Below are 23,166 nucleotides of genomic sequence, written 5' to 3'. Positions count from 1 at the left end.
AAAGCCTAGGATGCTAGTATGTTGTACCCGGTCAATACATATGTGTTTGCATATCCCTGACAGGAGTTGAACCTATGATAGTTTGGATCCAGTGCTTAAGAGGAGCCCTAGTTGGTTGCATGGTCTGAGTCTCTTGGATGCATGGTCTGAGTCTCATAGTTGCATGGTCTGGGTCTCTTGGATGCATGATCTGGGTCTCTTGCATTACAGACCACTCATACAACTCACCTCTGTTGAGATATTTTTTGAGCCTTGGCTCATACAGTGTGCCTGTAGGAGAAGGCTTGCCAGTAGTTTCATGTGGGTTGGGTTTTCTTTCTGGTGTGACCCTTGGTTCTTCCTCCACCTACATTTTTGGAACTGCTTAAGAATGAATTATATCTTTGGTATAAATCACTGACCTAGTAATTCTTATCTATGAGAATTACTAGATTGCCATGCAGGTATGTCTGCTATACATGAGTGCATATTACACCAAGTGAACAGTGTAATTTTTGATGATGTATGTTTATTCATGATGGAATATCGACTGGTGCATGCAGGCAAGGAGATGGGTGCTGTTTACCAGTGGATCTCGGTTTGAATCTCCACAGAGTACGAATTAATAAATTTCTAACATGTATGATAGTATTATTTGTATAGAAATGCTTGGTATCATTGAATTCACTCCTAAATGTCATATCTGATTTAACACCGATGGTAGGTATGTTGCTCTAAAGATTATGTGAAGAAAATGACCAAATCAACTCCCTTATTCCTTACACGTGACTGAAATACTGAACACCACTAAGCAAATTTTAGCAATAGATATCTTCAATCTGCTGTTGTGATTCACTATTCCACTGCTTTTATATAAAATTTCCAAGAGACCAGTGAGCACCATACAGCTATCTAAACTGATGCAACTGTGCTTGAAAATTCTTTTCAAAATATGATTATTTTAAACAATAGATAACAACTATGGACAGGTATGATTTCTCGGCCTTTGAGTATTAGAGTTTATCCATCTGTGATAGTAAATATTTTCCTAAATTGACAATATTTTAGTACTTGCACAAGTAGTATTTGGATGACTGCTCCGATGTCCAAAGCGGTTAGAGCATCTGCCTTGGATGCAAGAGGTTGCTGGTTCAAACCCAGGCCAAGTCATACCAAAGACTTATAAAACTGGTACTAGCAGCTGCCTCGCTTGGCATTCAGCATTAAGAGGTTAGTGTTAGGACTGGTCAGCCTGGTGTCAGTGTAATGTGACTGGGTGGGACATCATGCTACATGTCTGTGGCTTGATACCCCAGTGTTTGACATCACTGTAAGCTGTCACACTGCAGACATTGTAGCGATATGATTGAATTTTTTTTAAAGCTACATTAAAAATATAAATCACACAAACACACACACATAGAATAGTATTTTGTTGTGATGTTTTCAGTAATTGTAAGCCTGCTCTTCTAGTCTTGCTGCTGAATTTGCTGACTTTACAATACATTAAAATATGACTACTAACAGCATGTACTAGCTCATGGGGGATAGAGCTAATTTCCTTCAATGGTATGACAGTGGTCAGCTGCTGCCATTGTATGTGGGTGATTCAGCGTTATGGAAACAAAGGCTCTTTGGCTTGTGGTATGAATGTAATAATTTGCTCAGGCTCATTGGTTTGTGGCATGAATGTAATAATTTGCTCAGGTTCATTGGTTTGTGGCATGAATGTAATAATTTGCTCAGGCTCATTGGCTTGTGGTATGCATGTAATAATTTGCTCAGGCTCATTGGCTTGTGGTATGCATGTAATAATTTGCTCAGGCTCATTGGCTTGTGGTATGCATGTAATAATTTGCTCAGGCTCATTGGCTTGTGGTATGAATGTAATAATTTGCTCAGGCTCATTGGCTTGTGGCATTAAAGTAATAACTTCATAAGGCTCTTTAGCTTGTTGCATAAATATAATAACCTGGTCAGGCTCTTTGGATAGTGGTTTCTATGGTCTTAAAATAAGTAATAGAAAATAGTGAAAACCAACAAATTTTGTAAAATTCAATAAACTAATTATTTCCCTAGAATGCAAAGTGAAAATGTAAAATAACTTATGGTATTGTGAATATAAACCCAATTAATCCTAAAATTTCTAACACAAGTCCTAATGAATAAAGTTCTGAAAAAATGTTAGTGGTATTGAAAATAATTACCAACACTGAAGGTGGCCTGCAGTCTCTAATGTACTGATGTACCAATGGCCTGAATTGTAATGGTGTGTCAACAGTTGTTTGATGAAAAACAATAATGCATAATGCAATACAAGAAGACCTTGTTTGAATTTAGTATAATTCCAAGTTAATGTAAATTTCCAAAAATATCATTCTTGATAAATGCTATGTATTTCCAGAGAAAAATAATTTGAATAAATAATTCAAACCCAAATGAAACAATGAACACAACAATAACACTGATTTCTGTTTCATATGGCATCACACGAATAAATCATTTTTCCAGGAAACAGTATCATATAAAAAAACTAAGAAATAAAAGATAAAGCCAGATGAGAGCCACAAGTACATTTCTTGAACAATCTCAATTATAATTAGAAGGTCTGTTACTAAAATTATACTAAAGTACATGATAAAAATAAATTCATTGACTCAGACTAAGATAATAATCATAATACTTAACCCTGGTAGTGCTGTGTTGTTTTGGGATGATCTTGAAACCAGTGCTGATCTGTTTCTAACTGCCCTCTTTGTGTACCGGTATGCTGAATTGTTTCAGAACAATACAGACTTTTAGGACCAAATCCATATAACAACTACAAAACTAGTATTTATAATCAGATTGTTGTGAAATTGTATAAAGTGATGCATATATGCATGCAGATTGCAAACACTAAAAATGCTGGTTAAATTGGTGTGTGTTGATGGTTACCATAGCAACTAAATAGAGAAAATGGGTGGAAAGGTAATTTTTGACCCCAAAAAATTGAATATACTTTTCCATCAAATATAGTTATTCTGAATTACTTGGACATTTAATTTGTTTCTAAATATTACAGTTCATTACTTTTAGGCCTATTCTAGATAATTACAACTTTACTTTCAAATATGTCTCTACATTTCAGTATGGTACAATATTTAGGTGGTGCAATATTTATGCAGTTATTATTCACAAATTTTCTCCATATAAAACATACTTCTATTCACTTATATACTTCATTGATAAGGAACAAAAACTAACCATACTGAAAATGATAAATAATTATGAATTTACTTTGTTTGCCAAAGCAACCAAAACATAATGTTAGTGTTTGAAAAGTTTAAAAGACTAATATAATATTATTGGCAGAATCTTTTCTCCAGCTAAATACAGCATTCATTCAAAGAACTCAGTGTTATCGTTTTAATTATGAAGGTAAAATAATAATTATCATAATATAGAACAATTATATTTGTCATGTTTTAGGATGAAGAGAATACTGTTTATGCAATGAAGTCCAACTAATGGAAAACTAGTTATCTCATTTGAAAATTGTTGAAAGGCAGATGTCTTACAGATTTTTATGTAAACATCTCTATAAGCAATTACTGTTGCTTGCAAGAATAAATTTGATGAATACAGGTATCTCTATACATGTGTCAAATGTAGTGACATAAAATCCAACTGCAGGTTTGTTATCGACTGTAGTGGACTATTATTTCATCACATCACGTAAATGAAACAAATATAAATATTTCTTTTAAAAAATAAAAAAACACTGTTAAAATAGTTAGGATTTCACACGTGGAATTAATGACTTTTAGGGTTATTTCTAGATGCAGACTACGTAAACTTTTCTTTTTGCCAGCATTATTACTAAACCTTATGTACATCATAACTTTCCTTTACTATCTACTATCATGCAGACTGAATTTGATTTCTTTAATAACTTTTATAATTAATGCATTCTTTAATATATGATAGCAAATATAGTTTTTGAATAACTTTCTTTACAACTCGAGTTGTATTAAATTCTCATTTTTAATGCATCTTCTAATGTTCCGCTAGTTTTTTTTGGGTTTGTCCCTCTTTGATCTTTTCAGACCATTAGAGTTTGGCCCACCTTCCTAACTGTAGCTGTACCTGTAGACTTAGTGTATTTGTTCAAGGTAAATGCTATTTATTACAGTTTATAATTTTTGTTTGTTTTCTTTAATTAAGTATTTTTGGGGGTAGCTTGTATGGTTCTTGCCAGTGCTCTCTCTCATATTGTATATGTTTGTTTTCTTTAAGTAGTTTTGGGGTAACTTGTATTGGTTGTGCCTGAGCGCTTTCTCATATTTTTTGTCTTCTGTTGCATGTTTTGGGTTGTTGGGATCCTTTTTTTTATTTTATAAATTTTTAATTTCCACAACTTTCAGTGGCCAACCAGATAGATGTATTTAATTTTTTTACATTCTAATGTCTACATCTAAATGTTTTGAATGCGATATTAACAGATAACAAATATTAATGCAGCCATTAGTTTCACCTTCTTGCAACACAATAGAATAGTGTACCAATTTTCAGTTACATATGGTAATGAAACAGCCAAAAAATGACAGTGTGCTACCAAATTAGATCTTTGATCTTTACCACCAAGCGAGGCAGAAATAAACAACAGTACGAAAACTGAGATGGAGTTTGAAACACTGGGGAGCTCATGTGTCTGGTACACTTGTAATATTGGTTATCAGGTATTCTCAGAGCTGTACATCTGAGAGGCCTGAAAGTCATTATTAATGAAAGTTAACAAATATGTCTCATTAATGATAAATTATAGAGCAAGAGTTGTGAAGTTTTAAATGATAATTAATAATTAAAACTTGCCAAAAATATTTGAAATAACATTTCACAGCAACAACCCTTACAGATCATAACTTCTGAGTTGTCAAACATTTGAGGAAAAAAATATAAGAGATCAAGCTTTTTATGTTCATTGGCCTACCTCAGAAACTAACTCTGTTTTAACGAAAGAAAATGAATTGATGAGGGAAATAAAAAAGAAGATTTCTACCAGGTCGAAAGATGAGATATTGGATGGAGATGAAGAAATGTCATTATTAGATTTCATAGTCACATACATTTCACATTGCTATCCTAAGAGTGGGTTAAATTAAGAAGAATCTCTCTCTCTCTCTCTCTCTCATCCATTTCTTTTTCAGCTTGATTGTTGAGAGAGAGAGAGAGAGAGAGAAGCCAAGAAAAATAAACTTTATAATGCGGTAGAAATATTGTATATTTTTTTTAATGATAGGAAAGGAGTGAATAAGTTGGAGTTGACACTTGACACCCCCCACAAAATGAATGGTTGATCCCTTTCAAGCTTTTCAGTTCTCACTTTTGATGATACAATATATCACCCAATATAAGAAAAAGCTCTGCACATGACAGACTCATTGATAAAACTTAGCTACTATATAGTTTAAGCTCAATTTAGTGTAATTTTAAGTTCTTACTGAATGTAATGGCTATGTTATAGCACTTATATATCAATCAACATGTGATAGTGTCAGAGCACTTTCATATCAAAATGTGGTATATTCCTGCAGAAAATTAATTCTCAAAATTTGAAAAGCTCTGTGTATTGCTATTTATTTCTCCACACAAAGCCATAACAAACATGATTGTATTCTAATTTGGACTATCTCATACATATATACAGTAAACAGCACCAACTGGGTATGGGACACCTGCAAAATTGTTGACAACAGACTTTCCTGGGCAAATAAGTCTGTTTGAATATTTGTTTCACTGATGTTCTGTCACAGTGATGCGGAGCCGTGATTTTCGAGACAATTACATATGCTATCTCCCTGTTATTGTTAGCACACAATTGGACATCCATAGATGTCACTGTCCTGTGCCATAAAAATATGGTATCAGCACACAGATCTAGGTGACATTTGACCATAAATAAATGGTTCCTGCATACACAGCCAGATGATGCTATCCATAAATATATGGCTTCTGCACTACCAGGGTTAACAAACACTCACAAAGAAATATTAACTATGTATTAGTTGTTTACAAAAATCAATGACCCTGGTCAGGTAGACAATGAACTTCATTTTGGACAAGGTCACCTACAAGATACAACTTTACAGGACATAGCTACAGCTAAAATGAATAATAAAATAGAAAAGAAAGCTAATAAACAATGCAGATTAAATATAAATAACATATAAATTTAACAAGTTCTGGTTCTATTACTGTAATTTTATTATCTGGAGCAATTAGGATAATGTTTTATTTTTGGAAAGTGATGAACATGCTTTATGTAAAATTCTCATTGTCTTGCAGCTGAAGTAGTAAAACAGGAGGTTGAAACCCTAAAAGCAAGTGGAAATAGTGCATGGAAAGCTGGAAACTACAAAACAGCGATACAGTTGTACACGGAGGCCATATCTCGGATAGGGACACATCAAGAATTTATGCATGAGGCAGCTGTTTTGTACAGCAATCGCTCAGCCGTTTATAGCGGATTGGAGAAATTTGATGAGGCACTGCAAGATGCTTTAGCTGCACTGAACTGTGATCCAAAATGGCACAAGGTAAGACTTGGCAAACTTTAATATGTGTTAATGGGACCCTGACTCTGACTCCGAGAGTGTGATTCAGTTTGCTAACAAATAAAATAATATATAAATTGTTTTTATAAAATAGGGTTAAATAGCTTGTGCAATGTGCATGCATTTACAAAGTTTACTTTAATAGATTGGCAAAATTGCCAATGGAGATTGATTTCCATTGGTGGCTATTATTTTAATTAGAAATTTTGCTTTGAGTGATTTGGTTACTGGAAAATCTTCCATAAGTTTTGTAGTATTTTATCCGAAAGGTATGCAAAAGAGGGAATCGGAGTTAACAATATGCCTGTTTTTCTATCCATAAACATCTTCTTATTAGAGAATTTAAAAATAGGGTTTTTATCACAGGGTACTTTGTAAGATAAGGGAGGGACTGAGGGGATATATTATTTGTTATCTCTAAGTGACTTTTGTCTTAAGTCATCCAAACTGTTTTTAAAAGATAGTCATATATTTAGTCACAGAATTTAAATTCAAATTAATTATCAAAATACTCTCCCAGCTTTGATCATGGCCTATGAATCTTAAAGCTGCAATCATCCAATTAATTTTTGTACAAAAACAAATTTGTTCTTGGTGTGTCACACAAAGGTAAATGGTTGAACTGAATTGACTACAGTTCACCTTATTTGTTCTGTGAGACAATGTTGTTTTTGTTAGGATCATGGTAAAAGATGCCTTTAAGATATGATAGGTCAGGATAATGGAACCATTTATTTTCACTTGGAGACACATGTATCAACTAATCACTTTGCTCTTGTAATATTTATTACAGTTATTGCCCTTTTCTCTTATAATAGTTTAGGCACAGTGTTGTTAGTGCAACTATACCTGCAGCTTGTCATGTATTGACATAGAACTTTGTCAATAATATGGTCTGCATGAAAAGTTATGCATAATAAAAAGTTATACATATTAGCATATCAATTTTCTCCCATATGTTGTGTTAGAGTTATTGCCCTTCTGTCTTGTGGCAGTGTATGTAGCAACACAAGTCCTGCAGTTTGTGATGGATTGCCGTGGAATTTGGTAAATATTATTGTGGTGCACATTCACTGCATTCCTGAATATGCACATATCAACAAATCACTTACTGCTTTAATTTGTGTTACAGTTATTGCCGTTTGTCTTGTGATGCAATATATGACACAATTGTGTTATAGCAACAAGTGTGGCATTTATTGATGGATTCTAATGTAATTGGGTGAATTGAATGTTCACCACCTAAAGATGCATATTGGTATATCATTTGCTGCTACAAATTGTTTTTATATTTACAGCCCTTTTTGTCTTTACATTTGCATTTATCTTAATCAATCCCTGACACATATGATCCCTTGCTGGATCCAGTGCACTCGAAATGACTTATTCGCCATATGATTTGTATTCTTTAAATATATATATATATATATATATATATATATATATATATATATATATATATATATATATATATATATATATATATATATATATGTATGTATGTATGTATGCTACAGCACATAGGTTTGACACCATGGTTCAATTTCCTTATGAATTTTTTGCCGAATGAAAGCTTGTAAGATTCTTGATATCAATTTCAGGGCTATTGGAGAAAGGCTACAGTTCTGAAATGCCTTAATCAGCTAACAAATGCATATGAGTCATTTATGGATGGTTTCTACAAAAGTGAGGGCACAGCAGAAGATATCATGCAAAGCTTTCTGTTTGAGGCTGTCTGCCTCCTGCACAAGATTAGAGGTGGGTGGTCAAGAACATAACAAGATTCATTTTCAAACTTTCATGTGATGAACAATATGTATAATACTTGGTAATGAAAGATATTTAGGATTTTGTTGATGCAAAACCTGCTCCATTTTATGTTAGAGTCAGAAATTGTTTCCCAACACAAATGTGGTAAGTTTATGTAATTTAAATATTGTCTTTATTTCTAATTCAGTTCAGCATTTAGGTCACAGTGACATTGTTGTTTTTCTGTGATACCACCTAGGCAGAAGAGACATCTTGATTTGGTTCAGGTAATTTTTTCAGTCTTCCTATTAATATGCCCAGCCATCCTATTAATTTTGGCAACCATCCTGTTAATTTATCAGGCCATCCTGTTATTATACACAGCCATTGTGTTAATTTTCCCAGTCATCCTGTTAATTTGTACAGCCAATCTATTAATTTGCCTGGCCATCCTGTTAATTTGTTTGGCCATCATGTTAATTTGTCAGGCCAACCTGTTAATTTGTCAGGCCATCCTATTAATTTTGGCAACCAGTCTGTTAATTTATGTGGCCATCCTGTTAATTTGTACAGCCATCCTGTTAATTTATCTGGCCATCCTGTTAATTTATCTGGCCATCCTGTTATTATACCCAGCCATTGTGTTATTTTCCCAGTCATCCTTTTAATTTGTCCAGCCATCATAGTGATTTGTCCAGCCATCTCATTAAGTTGTCCAGCCATCATGGTGATTGTCCAACCATGGTGGGTAGTATGATTGATAGCGGAGGAACTTGAGGAAAACTTGGTAAGAACCACTAACCCATGGGAAGCAAGCCTCATCACATTACCTACATTTGCAGAGCCTAAGACTTGAAACAATGTGGACAAAAGTGAGATGGCAGTGATGGGTAAAGTTGATCACATTAGTAACAAGAAGAGTAGCATCTAGAACAATACCATTCTGCATATTCATCATCAAAATATGTGTGCCTATCAATATTACTTAAAAAGTGTTTGATTTGGATTGTTAACGTAGGTTTAACAATGTTTCAGTCATATCAGTCATATAATTATGTTCTTATTTAAATTACAGATCATGAGCTAAGAAAATGTTATGACATGCTGAAGCCAGTTGGTAAGAAAGGATGGGAACCCCTGCTGGTCAAACTGGGCAAGGCTGCACATTGGTGGGCCATTGGATACCTGATGATTGGACCTGACCTTAAGAACATTGAAGATCGCAACTGTAAGTTGAGAGAATTATCAAGTTCATTCATTTTACATAATTTTGCAAGCTTTTCAACTATGTACCAATTAGTCTTCCAGTAATTAAGGAATAAGCTTCAGTTATTAATCCAAGTTATCTTTCCTTGATTGTAGTTCATATCTGAGTTTGAACCTCAACTGCAGTTGCTATGCTTTATCCTTTCATGATATAGTTTTGATGTTTAGGGTTTTTCCAAGCAGCTGATGGTTCAGTTTTGTCATGTAGTATGACAATGCATTTCCTGAAAACACTAGATAAGTAAATCAGGGATGCTGCCAGTTTTCTAGCGAAAGAAATTGTTAGTCCTGCAACTTCTCAAAACCAATGCCACACAAATTATTTGTGCTTCCCACATTTCGTTGTGCCCAATGCACACTGGTTCTTTTCTTGTTTCATTTTTATTAAAGAAGAAAATTAAAAATAGCAGTTTGTCAAATTAAGTCTTGGTCATCCATTTTGTTGATGATCTCATTCAAACTATCCTAATGCAGATTTAGTGTTTGAATATAAGCAGCTGTATGACTGAGATCTGCTGTGGGTTTTGCAGAAACTATCCAGGGGATCAAATCTAATTGACTACTACAAGGCTAAAACAAACAGATCAGTGACTAGCCATAACAGATTTTTATAGAGTGTAAGAACCAGCAAGTTTTTTAAATTTTGAAACAGAAGATAAGAGTTATAAAACAATAGGAAAATTCTTATGTTCTGACACAAACTGAAGACATCGCACAAACCAATGACAATGAAATAGTCAGTACCATGGAAATATGTGTTTAGATATCATCAAGACCAGTTCCCTAATTTGTTTAATTTGGCTAAAATTGCATTTGTTCTTCAATTACAAAAGCAGATTGTGAGAGTAAATTTTATTCACAAAACAGAATTCACACTGCTCTTGATATCAGGAACAGTGAATAAACTGATGGATATTATGATATGGGGTTCATATAGACTGAAAGGTATTATGATATGGGGTTCATATAGACTGATGGGTATTATGATATGGGGTTCATATAAACTGATGGGTATTATGATATGGGGTTCATATAAACTGATGGGTATTACGATATGGGGTTCATATAGACTGATGGGTATTACGATATGAGGTTCATATAGACTGATGGTATTACGATATGGGGTTCATATAGACTGATTGGTATTATGATATATTGGGTTCGTGTAGACGGATGGGTATTATGATATGGGGTTCATATAGTTTGATGGGTATTATGATATGGGGTTCATATAGACTGATGGGTATTATGATATGGGGTTCATATAGACTGATGGGTATTATGATAATGGGGTTCGTGTAGACTGATGGGTATTATGATATGGGGTTCATATAGTTTGATGGGTATTATGATATGGGGTTCATATAGACTGATGGGTATTATAATATGGGGTTCATATAGACTGATAGGTATTATGATATGGGGTTCATATAGACTGATGGGTATTTTGATATGGGGTTCATATAGTTTGATGGGTATTATGATATGGGGTTCATATAGTTTGATGGGTATTATGATATGGGGTTCATATAGACTGAAGGGTATTACGATATGGGGTTCATATAGACTGATGGGTATTATGATATTGGGTTCATATAGATCAGTTCTCGTTTCTTAGAGGCTTCGAAGAATCAGAGTGATAAGAAGGAGAGAATAATAAATACTTTGTATGCTTATTGTGAAAGAACTGATATAAAGTCATTATATGCTCATCTTAAATTAACTCAACCCCAATGCAGAATTGCCTTGATACACTCTGCATGTATTGTTGTTGTTGCTGTAGGTTTTGACGCCATTTTTCAGCACATGATTGGCTTTACATGGTGGCCAGTATTGATGGTGGAGGAAGAACCTGGGAAAACCCCGGAAAGAACCACAGACCCACGAGAAGCTACGGGCAAGCTTTCTCACATACATTGGCTGAATCTGAGATACGAACCCATGCAGACAGAGGTGAGATGGCAATGATCTTTAATGGACATTGCTTTAGACCCATCTTCACTCGGGGCCCCTTCATCTTAAATTAGGTAAAATAATAATAATAATGAGGACTTTGTATAGCGCCTAATCTTTAGAAGCTCTAAGCGCTTTACAACTTTAAAACAACACCTATAAGATAAGACACATAAAAATATTATTACAAAAACAAACAGCATGAAGTTAGAAAGCATTAAAAAAATAAAATAAAAAACATGCTGAGAATATTTCAGGTAGGAAACATTATTAGGTCCTTAAGTTTGTTCTTGCTTTCGAAATAAGTGAGTTTTGAGAGCCCACTTGAATGTGATCACTTTGTCTTTGTGTCTAAGTTCAGTGGGCAATTCATTCCACGTTGCTGGGCCCTGGTATGCAAAAGAATGCCGTCCATATGATTATGTTTTCATAGTGAGAATAATGAGTATATGATTGTCAGAGGAGGAGTGTAAGTATCTAGCTGGTGTGTACACATGGGTGAGGTCGGATAGGTATGCTGGAGTAGAGTCCGACAGTGAAACGTAGCACAGAGAACAAGTTTTGTGTTTGATTCTGGATCAAATGGATAGCCAGTGTAGGGTACAGAACAGCGGGGATGTGTGCTCTGATCGTAGTTCTCTAAGTATGATTCGAGCATCTGTGTTTTGAACTTTTTGAAGTTTCTGGAGTAGATATTGAGATGAACCAGAGAGAACTGAGTTACAATAGCCCAGTCTTGAAAGTTCTAATGAACACACAAGTGTTTTAGTGGCATCAACTGAAACATATTTGCGAACTGAGCTCATTTGTCTCAGCTCAAGATATGCAGCCTTGCATATGTTCATGACATGTTGATGCAATGTGAAAGTACTGTCCAGAGTAACACCTAGGTTTCATACTGATTGTGTGAATTTAATGTTGGCGTTGCTGATATTTATTGTTTTAGATAAAGGATGTGAATGAGAAAGTCTTTTTGCTGTGATCAGAATGGCGTCAGTTTTATCATCATTCATCTGCAGCTTGTTACAAGTCATCCATGATTTCACATCAGAAATGCACCTCTCTACACCTTTGATGGTAGCATCAACTTCATTTGCGTGGCTAGATTTGTATATTTGCATGTCATCAGCGTACAATTGATGAGACACTGGATGATGATCTATGACACTTAAGAGCGACTGAGTGTACAGAATGGAGAGAACAGGTCCAAGAACAGACCCCTGTGGAACACTAAAATATAGATCAACTGGATTGGAGTGTATTCCATTTGAAGATACAATTTATGTCCTGTTGACCAAGTAGGACTTGAACCACATTAAGGCTGTATCATGAATGCCAAATACATGCTGGAGACGGTGAAGTAATATATCATGGTCTTTTCTGTCAAATGCTGCAGACAAATCAAGGAGGGTGAGGACTGTAATCTTTCAGCTATCCAATGCAGAGAGAATGTCATTAACTACTTTTAGAAGAGTAGTTTCAGTACTGTGGCAAGGGCGATATGCAGATTGTACATTGCTAAAAAGACTGTTTGAATTGAGATACAAGCTGTGATAGAACAACCTTTTCTAAGATTTTTTAAATGAATGGGAGATTAGAAACTGGGCGGTAGTTCTTTAAATTGTTATAGTCTAGTGTTGGTTTCTTCGGCAGAGGTTTTATAATGGCAGTTTTGAAAAATGATGGGAATTCCTCAGATGAGAGAGAGGTATTGATAACATCAGTTAGTGAAGGCAATACTGGATCTAAGCACTCAAGCAGCAGTGATGTTGGAATTGGATCAAGTTCACATGACTTTGGTGCACTCTTCTTCACGACTATACGTACAAAATCCATGGAGAGAGGTTCAAATGCTGCTAATGGTTGCCGCTCAAATTCTGTTTCCAAACTGTATGGTGACAATGAGTCAATTGAAATTGTGGCGTCATTGAGTCTTAGCGTATCTCTAATGGTTTGTATTTTTGTCATGGAAAATTTTTGCAAACATGTCCGGAAGGTCGACTGGAGAGAAGGTAGTTGGAAGTGGTATTGATTTGTTTCTTGACATTAGCTTGTTAGTAATCTTGAAGAGCTCTTTGCAGCTGGAACTTTCCATGATCTTAGTAGTGTAGTGTGCTGATTTCGCTGCATGGACTATATTTGTGACATTCTTCTTAGCGACTTCATAGATTTGCTTATGAATAGTGAGTCTGGTGGAAAGCCAGTGCCTTTCAGCTTTACGGCGGTCTCTTTTAGCAGTGCGAAGCTGGTCCCTAACACTGCTTTACCATGGAGAACACTTTTTAATTGATACTCTGCACTTTGTAGCTGGGGCATGTTTGTCAAGTAATGAACGCATTTATCGAGTTGTTCTGCGGTAGGAGGTAAGCAGGTTGTTAGGTTAGCTTGGATGTCGTGCATTAATTTGGTTCTATTTATCATACAGAGATTTCTCTTAGTAGCAGATAAAGTTGGAGGGTTAGGGACTGATACATCAAGATGGCATATAATGCAGAGGTGATCTGATGCAAGGTCATGGGATACCAGGGAGGACCGTAGAATGTTATCATCAGGTCTATGAAGAATGCAGTCTAAAATGTGATCATGTTTATGGGTGGGTTTGTTAACTGACTGTTTGAGGTTGAAAACATCAATGGAATCTATGAGTTTTGATGTATGCATATACCTTATAGTAATGTTGTCATTTATTAGCTGCCATTCAGCATTGTTCCCCATGATTGCCTCCCTCTGGAGGTAGGTGTTTGAAACTTCCCCTTGTAAGAAAATTCCTGGAAGCCACTTTGATGATTGGTATCATCTCAGAACTAGGTCATTGTGACCAAATTACAAGTTTCACACATATCATTGAAATTCTGTTAAATGTTTATTTCTCAAGCGCCGTTCATGCTAGAAGAATTAATTTTGTTTTGACAATTGTCTTCATCTCTGTTATTACCCTTACCACAAAAGGTCACTGATTTGCTTTAGCATTTTACTGGCTCAGGTTAAGTGTTTTATCAGGTCATGGTCACACAGGCTTTTGAAGGTTATTTGCATGCTATCTAGAATAATTAAACTTGGTGAGAGAATGCATTTGATTAGTTCTTCACCCTTATTGCAAAAGTAGGTATTGATGGTCTATATTTAACACTTTACTGACAAGTGAAATGTGGTGTTTAAATTTCATGTATCATATACAGTTCCGAGTGATAGAACAGTACAATTGCCTGAATCTGTAAGTAATAAACCATTACAACCAAAGAGAAACATTGTGACCTACATTTACTAACTTTGCTTAAGTATTTATTGTTTAACTCATGACCATACACGTTTTTGCATACAGAACCACTAACATTGAATTATGTCCTCAATTGATAGTTGTTCACTTTAATGCATTTTTGCATATTGAAAATCTTTCAGTTTATGTTTCTGAGGCTAATATTAAATTTTTTAAACACACTTCACTGAGATCAATTTATTTAAAGGACTTTTTCTTTTCAAAAAGTTTTGTTTTATTTTGTCTGCATTTAAAGGTAATGTGGTAACTTTTATGTCTTTTATCATGTAAGAGAAAATATTTATTTTAATTTGGAAGTATTTACTTTGCCGAAGATTTTAGCAGCTTTTAACCATTATGTTTTACAGTCTTTCTATGCTCTTTGATGTTAATCTTTAAGGATTCACATTTAATATAATTGTTTATATTTATATAATTTTTGTAATTTTCCTTGTGTATTTTTAAGACTTAACTTTTAATTGACATTATTCAGCCAGTATTGTGTTGATGTGACTATTTAGCTGCATTCAGGTCATTTATGTTTTTAGAAACACTATTTTTTGTATTTTTGTTTCTTTACAGATGATAGAACTGAGATCCTGGGACTTGTCAATGGGGTTGCAATGGGTGTGAGCACAGAAGGTGTAACCCTGAAGACTATGTTTCAGTTTTTGAAGGTTGAGAGCCCCAAGATGGTGGCAAGGTGGTTGGACCCTCTTGCTATTTTGATATTGATGCATTCACCAAGTGATATATTTTACAGCCTCTGTGAAGATGACAGTGATACAGCGTTACATGCAGCTGTCAGGTTCTCTCTCCTTACAGGTAATATTCTTAAGTATACATGTGTGTAGTGCATTTGGTTTACTTTAACAAATCATAATACCACTCTCATTGGTGTTTATCTATGTATTAGTAGTATTTACTGGCATGTCAATACAATGATGAATGTAATGTCTGTCTTGCATATTAGTTAAAAAAATGATATTTGTATTGAAAAATATATTGTAGTGCTACAAAATAGTTTAGAAATGGATTGGAAAAAGTTCTGAATTATTGAAAGCACCTTATCTTGGTTTCAAATAAGTTTTACTGGAACAGCCCTAACAAGTTTCTATCTGCTATTTAAATGCAGTGCATGGTGAGTTGTTTATTATCATTACCAATATTTACTTCCTTTTTATTGGAATCATCATAGTTATCATTGTAGAAGACCTTGCGTCATTTATTATCATTTCAGGAAAATACTATTCCAGTACCTTTGCAAGCAAGCATTTTGGTGTGATGGAATACAAATTATGACTGCATGGTCAATTAGCTGCAATTTTTTGGTGGTCCTCAGGATCAGAAAATAGAAATCTGTCCAATTTGTTAGAGCATTGGATGTGTAATCGTTGGGTCATGGGTTTGATAGCTACTCAGGTAGAGAATATGATCCTGTCCCAGTGGCAAGAACCTTAAATGGGAAATTATAATTATTTTAACAAAAGGCAGAATTTCCAATTATGGCAACTTACCCTAAAAGATTCAATACTAACTGATTCGTTTTTTCCTTAAAATGATTGACCAGGATTAATTAACAGTCACATTAAAAACTCCATGTGCAGCTATTTTTTTTCCATCCTCTTCTATGAACTGCAATTGCATTTTTTTGATCTTTGTGATTAAAATGTCACTTACCATATACCGGAATCCCACAATTTCTCATAAAAACGCAACAGTAAATTTAATTTTTTTGAAAAATAAGATTTTCCATTGTTTGAATTTCCTAAATATAAAATTAGTTTACCTCATTATTCATAACAAATTGCTGCATAAATTATTCTGTTGTAAAGGTATATTGGCTTCATACTTTGAAATATACTGAAGGATTCATACTTTCTTTGAAAGATAATATAAGCTTCATACTTTCTTTAAAAGGTACTATATGTTTCATACTCACTTTGAAAGGTATATGATTTATACTTACTTTGAAAGGGATTATAGGCTCTATGCTTACTATTAAAGGTATGCTAAGCTTCATACATACTCTGAAAGGTACTATAGTCTCAAGGTAATGATGTAAGCTTCATACTTTGAATGTAATATTTTTTCATGCTTACGGAAATTGTACCGTAGGCTTTATACTTAGTCTGGTTGGCACAGTTGGGTTCATCTTTTCAGTGAATGGTACTTTAAGCTTCATACTTACTCTGAAAGGTCCTTAAGGCTAAATGAAAATAAAAATAATTTAAATTTCAATTCATATGCTGATCATGATGGTTGTTAATAAGGGCTGTAAGGTTGTAAGTTTACATGATACTGCAATAACCAACTGAGTGGCTGAGTGGTCTAAAGCGCTCTCAGCTACGGATCACTGCATCTCACCTCTGTCTGCATGGGTTCGAGTCTAGGATTCGGCCAGTGTGGGCATGTGAGAAAGCTTGCCAGTAGCTTCTTGTGGGTAGGTGGTGGTTTTTTCTGGGGTTTTACCAGGTTCTTCCTTCACCATTAGTACTGGCTGCCATGTATAGCCTATCGCATGCTGAAAAATGGCGTTAAGCCCTACAACAACAACAACAATAACCAACTGAAAGATTCAAATTTGTACACTCAGATAATGATCGACAGTGCTTCTCATAATGGCAGTGTATGTTTGCATTAGTACTTTTGTGGTGCACACAGTTATCAATAAAATTAATTAAAGGTGATAACCTTGTTTTCTTTAATGACGCATTTTTAAAATTGGTCACATAATAATTTGTAATATTACTAAATTAGTTCTTTTGGATCACGAACTGTGTGTAAAGGTATCTCTCTTTTGGATGATGAACTGTGTGTAAAGTTATCTCTCTTTTGTGCTTGTTTTCAGGCAAGACGACTCTGCTGAATGACTTTCAGGTTTTTATGAATCAAGTTTGCCAGGGAAAACTTCCAAGTCCTGGACCTGGCTTTGGATTGGATGGAAATGGTGATACAGTTTTCCATACCATGGCCAAGTTTAGACCCATACCAGAGTCGAAAGTCCTGAAAAGAACTGCGATACTATTGCTGAGTGCAGGATTTAATGCTTTAGTAAAAAATAAGGATGGAAAACTTCCTGTTGACTGTTTGGACAAAGGTCATGATCAAGAGATATTTGACCTTTTCCTGAAGGCTTGCCGAAGTGAGTTGTTAAATTGACATAATTCTATTAATGACAAAATATGTTGCAAATAACTCGTGTTCCAACTGGATATCTATCATGCACTTTTTAGTAAAGGTCCAGAGCTGGGAAGTCATATAAAACTACACATATGCAAGCAGACAAAAGACAAACTTTTCTGTGTAAAGTTAGAATCATCAGAATAAATGAAAACAGGACATATCCTAATCTGCCTGTGATTATACACCAGTGTGTATGCTGTTTGTAATAGTATCAATCAATTATACTGGACAGATATGATATAAAAACAACTTTCTACATTACTCATCCAGAAGTATATTGACAGTTGAACACTGAGTAAGTAATCAGAAATCCAGGTGATGATTTGCATGGGTAAGACTTGAAGTGTTTGATATCAGCATATTGACCTTGGTTTGATTTCTGCATCAGTAATATACACAGGAAAAGTATTCCCTGTTTTATGTTTGTCAAATCAATGCATAATTAATTAATGCAGTATTTTGTGTAAGTGGGTGTTCTTAGAAGGGTTGTTGCTAATTTGATCTTTACAATAATCACATTACAGAAGTGTTGCTGTTAATTTGATCCCTGCATTAATCGGAGCACTGTCCCCATTGTATTGGTTAGATTTGTCGGTTCCTGGCCCTGTCACATTACTATGATCTGACAAGTTTTTTAGAGTTATATCCCTTTCTGGCAAAGACCTTTGTGCATATTTGCCTTGCCAGTATCACTTTTGTTAGCTATGTCAGTGATGACAATGTTGTCACTGATACAGTTGTGCATTTGGACTTGTGGAAATTTACATAATTGCACAATGCAAAGGCAAGAGACACTGCTTTCCACAGGACACTAATGATGCTTTTCTGGTATTCTGGTTTATTGAGTAATTTTAATAAAGACTGTTGGAAGAAAATGTTATAACATACAACTAATATTATTTTAAGGGTTGATGTTTTTTTTCTTTATTTAGTTATAGAGCTTACTACTGCTGATATACTACAGCTAAGTGAGGAGGGAAGTGCCAAATTCAAAGCAGGGGACCAGCAAGGTGCACTAGAAGCTTACAGCAGAGGCATCTGGGTCTTTAAAGAGAATGGAAATCAAGTACCTGCAGGAATGACAAAGAGAGATATTGCTGCTTTATATGGGAATCGAGCAGCAGTTTTTCTCAGCCAGAATCGATTTCAGGAAGCTCTTGATGATGCAGTGATGAGTGTGTTTAATGATGAACATTGGTACAAGGTAGAAGCTGTTTTTTTGTCTCACATGTTTATATTGAGACAAGTTATTATTTTTGTAATAGTGGTGGTGACAGTATGGGTAATGTGAAGATCCGGTGTAAAAGTCATGCAGGTCATATATCTTTAAATCATCAAATGTTCCTGATTTTGCAACTTGAACTATTACAGAGATTGAGTTAAAAAACAGTAAACTGAATTATGGTTACTACATTCTGAAAAACGAAACAGGTTTCAAATTAATTTTTGAGAAGGCACTTTGAGTGTGCACACATTAGGGTGAAAAGTACCTCAGCAACAGTATGATATATTAGCATTGTCACATGGAAGTAGTTTCTTATTTATAAAAAAAAATGTCAAGTAACATGAAGCCTTTCGTTTACACAACTGAGAGGTGAAAAATGTTAGCAGAGATGAAAAGAAAGGGAAACACAGATAATTCATGACAAAACCTATGTTTATGGTGTCAAAAATGTTGAGGGAATTCATGGTTATGGAAATGTAGGAATTCATACACCATTTGTTCTCATTAGTCTTTTCCCATGTAATTAAACCTCGTGTTGGACATACGACTAAATATTTGCATACATCCAGTCAGAGCAATGGTTATATATAATGGATGCACAGGACATATATATATGGATGCACTTAGTCATTCAGATACTAGCTACTGTTGTATGCTTCACATTATGTAAAATCGTTTGCCATTCATTGCAAACCCATGTACTAAAAGACATAGTAGCCATTGAACTAAAACAATAGATTACACTGGTCAATAGGCAAATAATGTCATCCACTTGCACTGTGGCATCATAGCAATGCATCTCTTATTGCCACTGTGCATGTTCTTTTTATCTCTATCTTTCAGTAATTGTGATGGATTAGTAATTATTTAGCCATTAGTTGAGAATATTAAATAAAGCAGCCATTGGGAAATATTATAATGACCATGTTTCTGAAACTCCTTTAAAATGTTCAGATCTTGCCTCAGTTCTATTTACTATGGCATCGTCATCTTGAATGTCATATTATTACTATGGCATAGTCATCTTGAATGTCATATTATTACTGTGGCATAGTCATCTTGAATGTCATATTATTACTGTGGCATAGTCATCTTGAATGTCATATTATTACTGTGGCATAGTCATCTTGAATGTCATATTATTACTGTGGCATAGTCATCTTGAATGTCATATTATTACTATGGTATCGTCATCTTGAATGTCATTACTGTGGCATAGTCATCTTGAATGTCATATTATTACTTTGGTATCGTCATCTTGAATGTCATATTATTACTGTGGCATAGTCATCTTGAATATCATATTATTACTGTGGCATAGTCATCTTGAATGTCATATTATTACTGTGGCATAGTCATCTTGAATGTCGTATTATTACTATGATATCATCATCTTGAATGTCGTATTATTACTGTGGCATAGTCATCTTGAATGTCATATTATTACTGTGGCATAGTCATATTGAATGTCATGCTAATACTGTGCAAGGCATCATCATGTTTATTCAGCACAATACAATATTTAAAACAAAAAACGTTATTTGTTGGTTCCATGCAGTATTGTTGTTGATTTATAGTTTAGAAACCATCAACTTTTGACTTAGGTCCTAAAGAAATGTTTTCAGTGTTGCTGTTTTTGTATGCATTGTACACAATGCAGCTGCTTAAGCTGTATGTCTGACAATGAAAGTATTAGGTGCAGATAATTGTCTGACAATAAAATCTTAGATGTAGATAATTATCTGACAATACAATACTAGATGTAGATAATTGTTTGACAATGAAATATTAGATGCAGATAATTGTCTGACAATGAAAGTATTAGGTGCAGATAATTGTCTGACAGTAAATAATTAGATGTAGATAATTGACAATGAAATATTAGATGCAGAAATCTGTCTGAAAATGAAGTCATTAGATGCAGACAATGGTCATATAAACAGATTCAGTTTATGAATAATGTTTTTAGAATCATTCCCATTTGTGATGTCATATAAAAGTGACAGTTCATTTAATAGATACAAGATAATTAAGATTTAATTATAATCTTGTAGGGTCATATTCGTGTTGGACGTGCACATAGAAAGCTTGGTAATTGGGAAATCTCTTTGCGTGCCCTGCTCAATGCTTTAAAGTGTGCAGAGACTCAGAGTGACAAAGTCAAATTGGACATCATAATGGATTTGACACAGACTTATAGGATGTTACCCAGAGACAAGTGTAAGCCAGTTATATATTTCACTGCTTTAACCCTTCTGCTTCTATTGATATCAACATCCTTCCTTTATTTGATTTCTATATTTCCCATACATATCATTTCCACTCCACAATAATTGATTTCTATCTCATACATTTTTCATACCTTTCATTTCCACCCTAAATAGATTGATTTGTATTCCCCACCCAGAGAATTTGAGGAATTAAACGCTTCGTATTTGCATTGTTCACTGTAGGCATGGTTGTCTCTCTGGCTGTCTAAGAACAGCTTTGGTTAAAGTTGTTTGAAGCAGTTGTGACTCATTAGATCCTCATGCAGTTTACTTCACATTTGTAATATATCAATATCACATAGCTCCTATCTCTTAGTATCACTCATAACCCAGGATGTATCATTGGAATCAAGAAATAATTGGAGTCACAGTTAAATTGAACGATTTTGATCTCTCATTTGACATCATCATTATGCTGGCATTTTGCAACAAATAAGTAACAAAAAATTATAAACCTTTGAGATATGAATGTCCATAACAGATTATTTTAAATTAAGACTAGCTTATTGTAATGGGTCTGGTATCTGACATGGTATTGTCTGTAACATACAACATTGCATTTTGATTGAAGGAAATCAGTTTCAGATTCTGATTCATTTTTGTTTTTGGATCCATGTTCAGAATAGTTTTTTCTCTGGTTGCAGACCTTCCTCTGCAGTTGTCGTTACGATGGATAAAATATAAATCAGACAGTGTTTATAACTGGTTTTAAATGCAGTGATTTTTTTATGAGCAAAATCATTTTGCACAAATCAGCTTTATTGAAATGCACCATTATCAGCAACCACCTCTTGAAAACAACATTCAACAGGCAGTCACTCATTTATAATGCATTGGCATGAGTTGATTTGGTCATAAATTACAGGTGGGTTGATCATGGCCGTTGTCTATCTAATCATGGCCATCTTGAAAATGTTATTGCAGTTCCTTCCAAATGGATTGTCATATCAGGGATTTTCGTTAAAAGATTTCTTATAATGTCAATAACGACAACGGCAGCCATCTTGAGATGCTTGTCACTATATCAATTAGAAATGAAAATTCATATCAGCTTGGATTTCTTTGCTGCAGGATTTCTTCGAATTTTATCTTAAACGAAATTTGTGCTAATCCGATATATAAATTAGGCTCCTGTAGTGGCAGATTTAAAAATCGTATCACTAGATGGAAAGTAAGATGGCATTGAATTTTCATCGGAATATTAATTATGGTATCTAATTGGTACTAATTAAAAATGCTGCTGATGTGACCTTGAATATGGTTGCCATAGCAGCCATCTTGAAATGTTATTGTTGCTTCTTCAGTATTGATGGTCATATCAGCATAGTGCCTTCAGCAAAATACTTATTATGATATATAGTTGGCCCTAAATGTAATTGGTACCATCTTATTTCAAATATGGCTGCCATTATGGTCCTTTGAATAATTCTGTCATCACTCTTCCAACAGAATGGATGTTTATATAATCATGTAGTTTTTATAGAACTCTTCTAATGATGTCTGGTTTGTCCTGTATGAAAATGATGCTGATTAGTAAGGGATGGTTTCAAGACCTGGTACTAAAAATGAAGAAATTGCATTATCTTCCTATAACTGTTTTTTTGAAAAGTAAAGAATCAGTAAGATTGAGAGACTCTTGCTTTCTAAATTATCTCACTTTTCAATCTGGTAAGGGCCACTCATCCA

General features: G+C 34.4%; 1 protein-coding gene across 1 annotated transcript in view; it reads left to right on the top strand.

Annotated features, from left to right (window-relative positions):
- LOC149787091 (uncharacterized) overlaps nt 1–23,166 on the top strand; it is a 90,925-nt gene that overhangs the window by 66,053 nt on the left and 1,706 nt on the right. Inside the window, exons 8-14 of the mRNA XM_089976041.1 lie at nt 6,307–6,557; nt 8,177–8,333; nt 9,400–9,552; nt 15,382–15,624; nt 17,651–17,944; nt 18,918–19,189; nt 21,265–21,430. Of these exons, the coding sequence (XP_089832167.1) occupies nt 6,307–6,557; nt 8,177–8,333; nt 9,400–9,552; nt 15,382–15,624; nt 17,651–17,944; nt 18,918–19,189; nt 21,265–21,430 (1,536 nt within the window). The remainder of the gene's footprint in view (nt 1–6,306; nt 6,558–8,176; nt 8,334–9,399; nt 9,553–15,381; nt 15,625–17,650; nt 17,945–18,917; nt 19,190–21,264; nt 21,431–23,166) is intronic.

This window comes from Sinohyriopsis cumingii, chromosome 12 (assembly GCF_028554795.1).
Source record: "Sinohyriopsis cumingii isolate HCF-2022 chromosome 12, ASM2855479v2, whole genome shotgun sequence".
Classification (NCBI taxonomy): Eukaryota; Metazoa; Mollusca; class Bivalvia; order Unionida; family Unionidae; genus Sinohyriopsis; species Sinohyriopsis cumingii.
The sequence above is the reverse complement of the archived record's forward strand: the minus strand, read 5'-3'. Positions and strand labels throughout refer to the sequence as shown.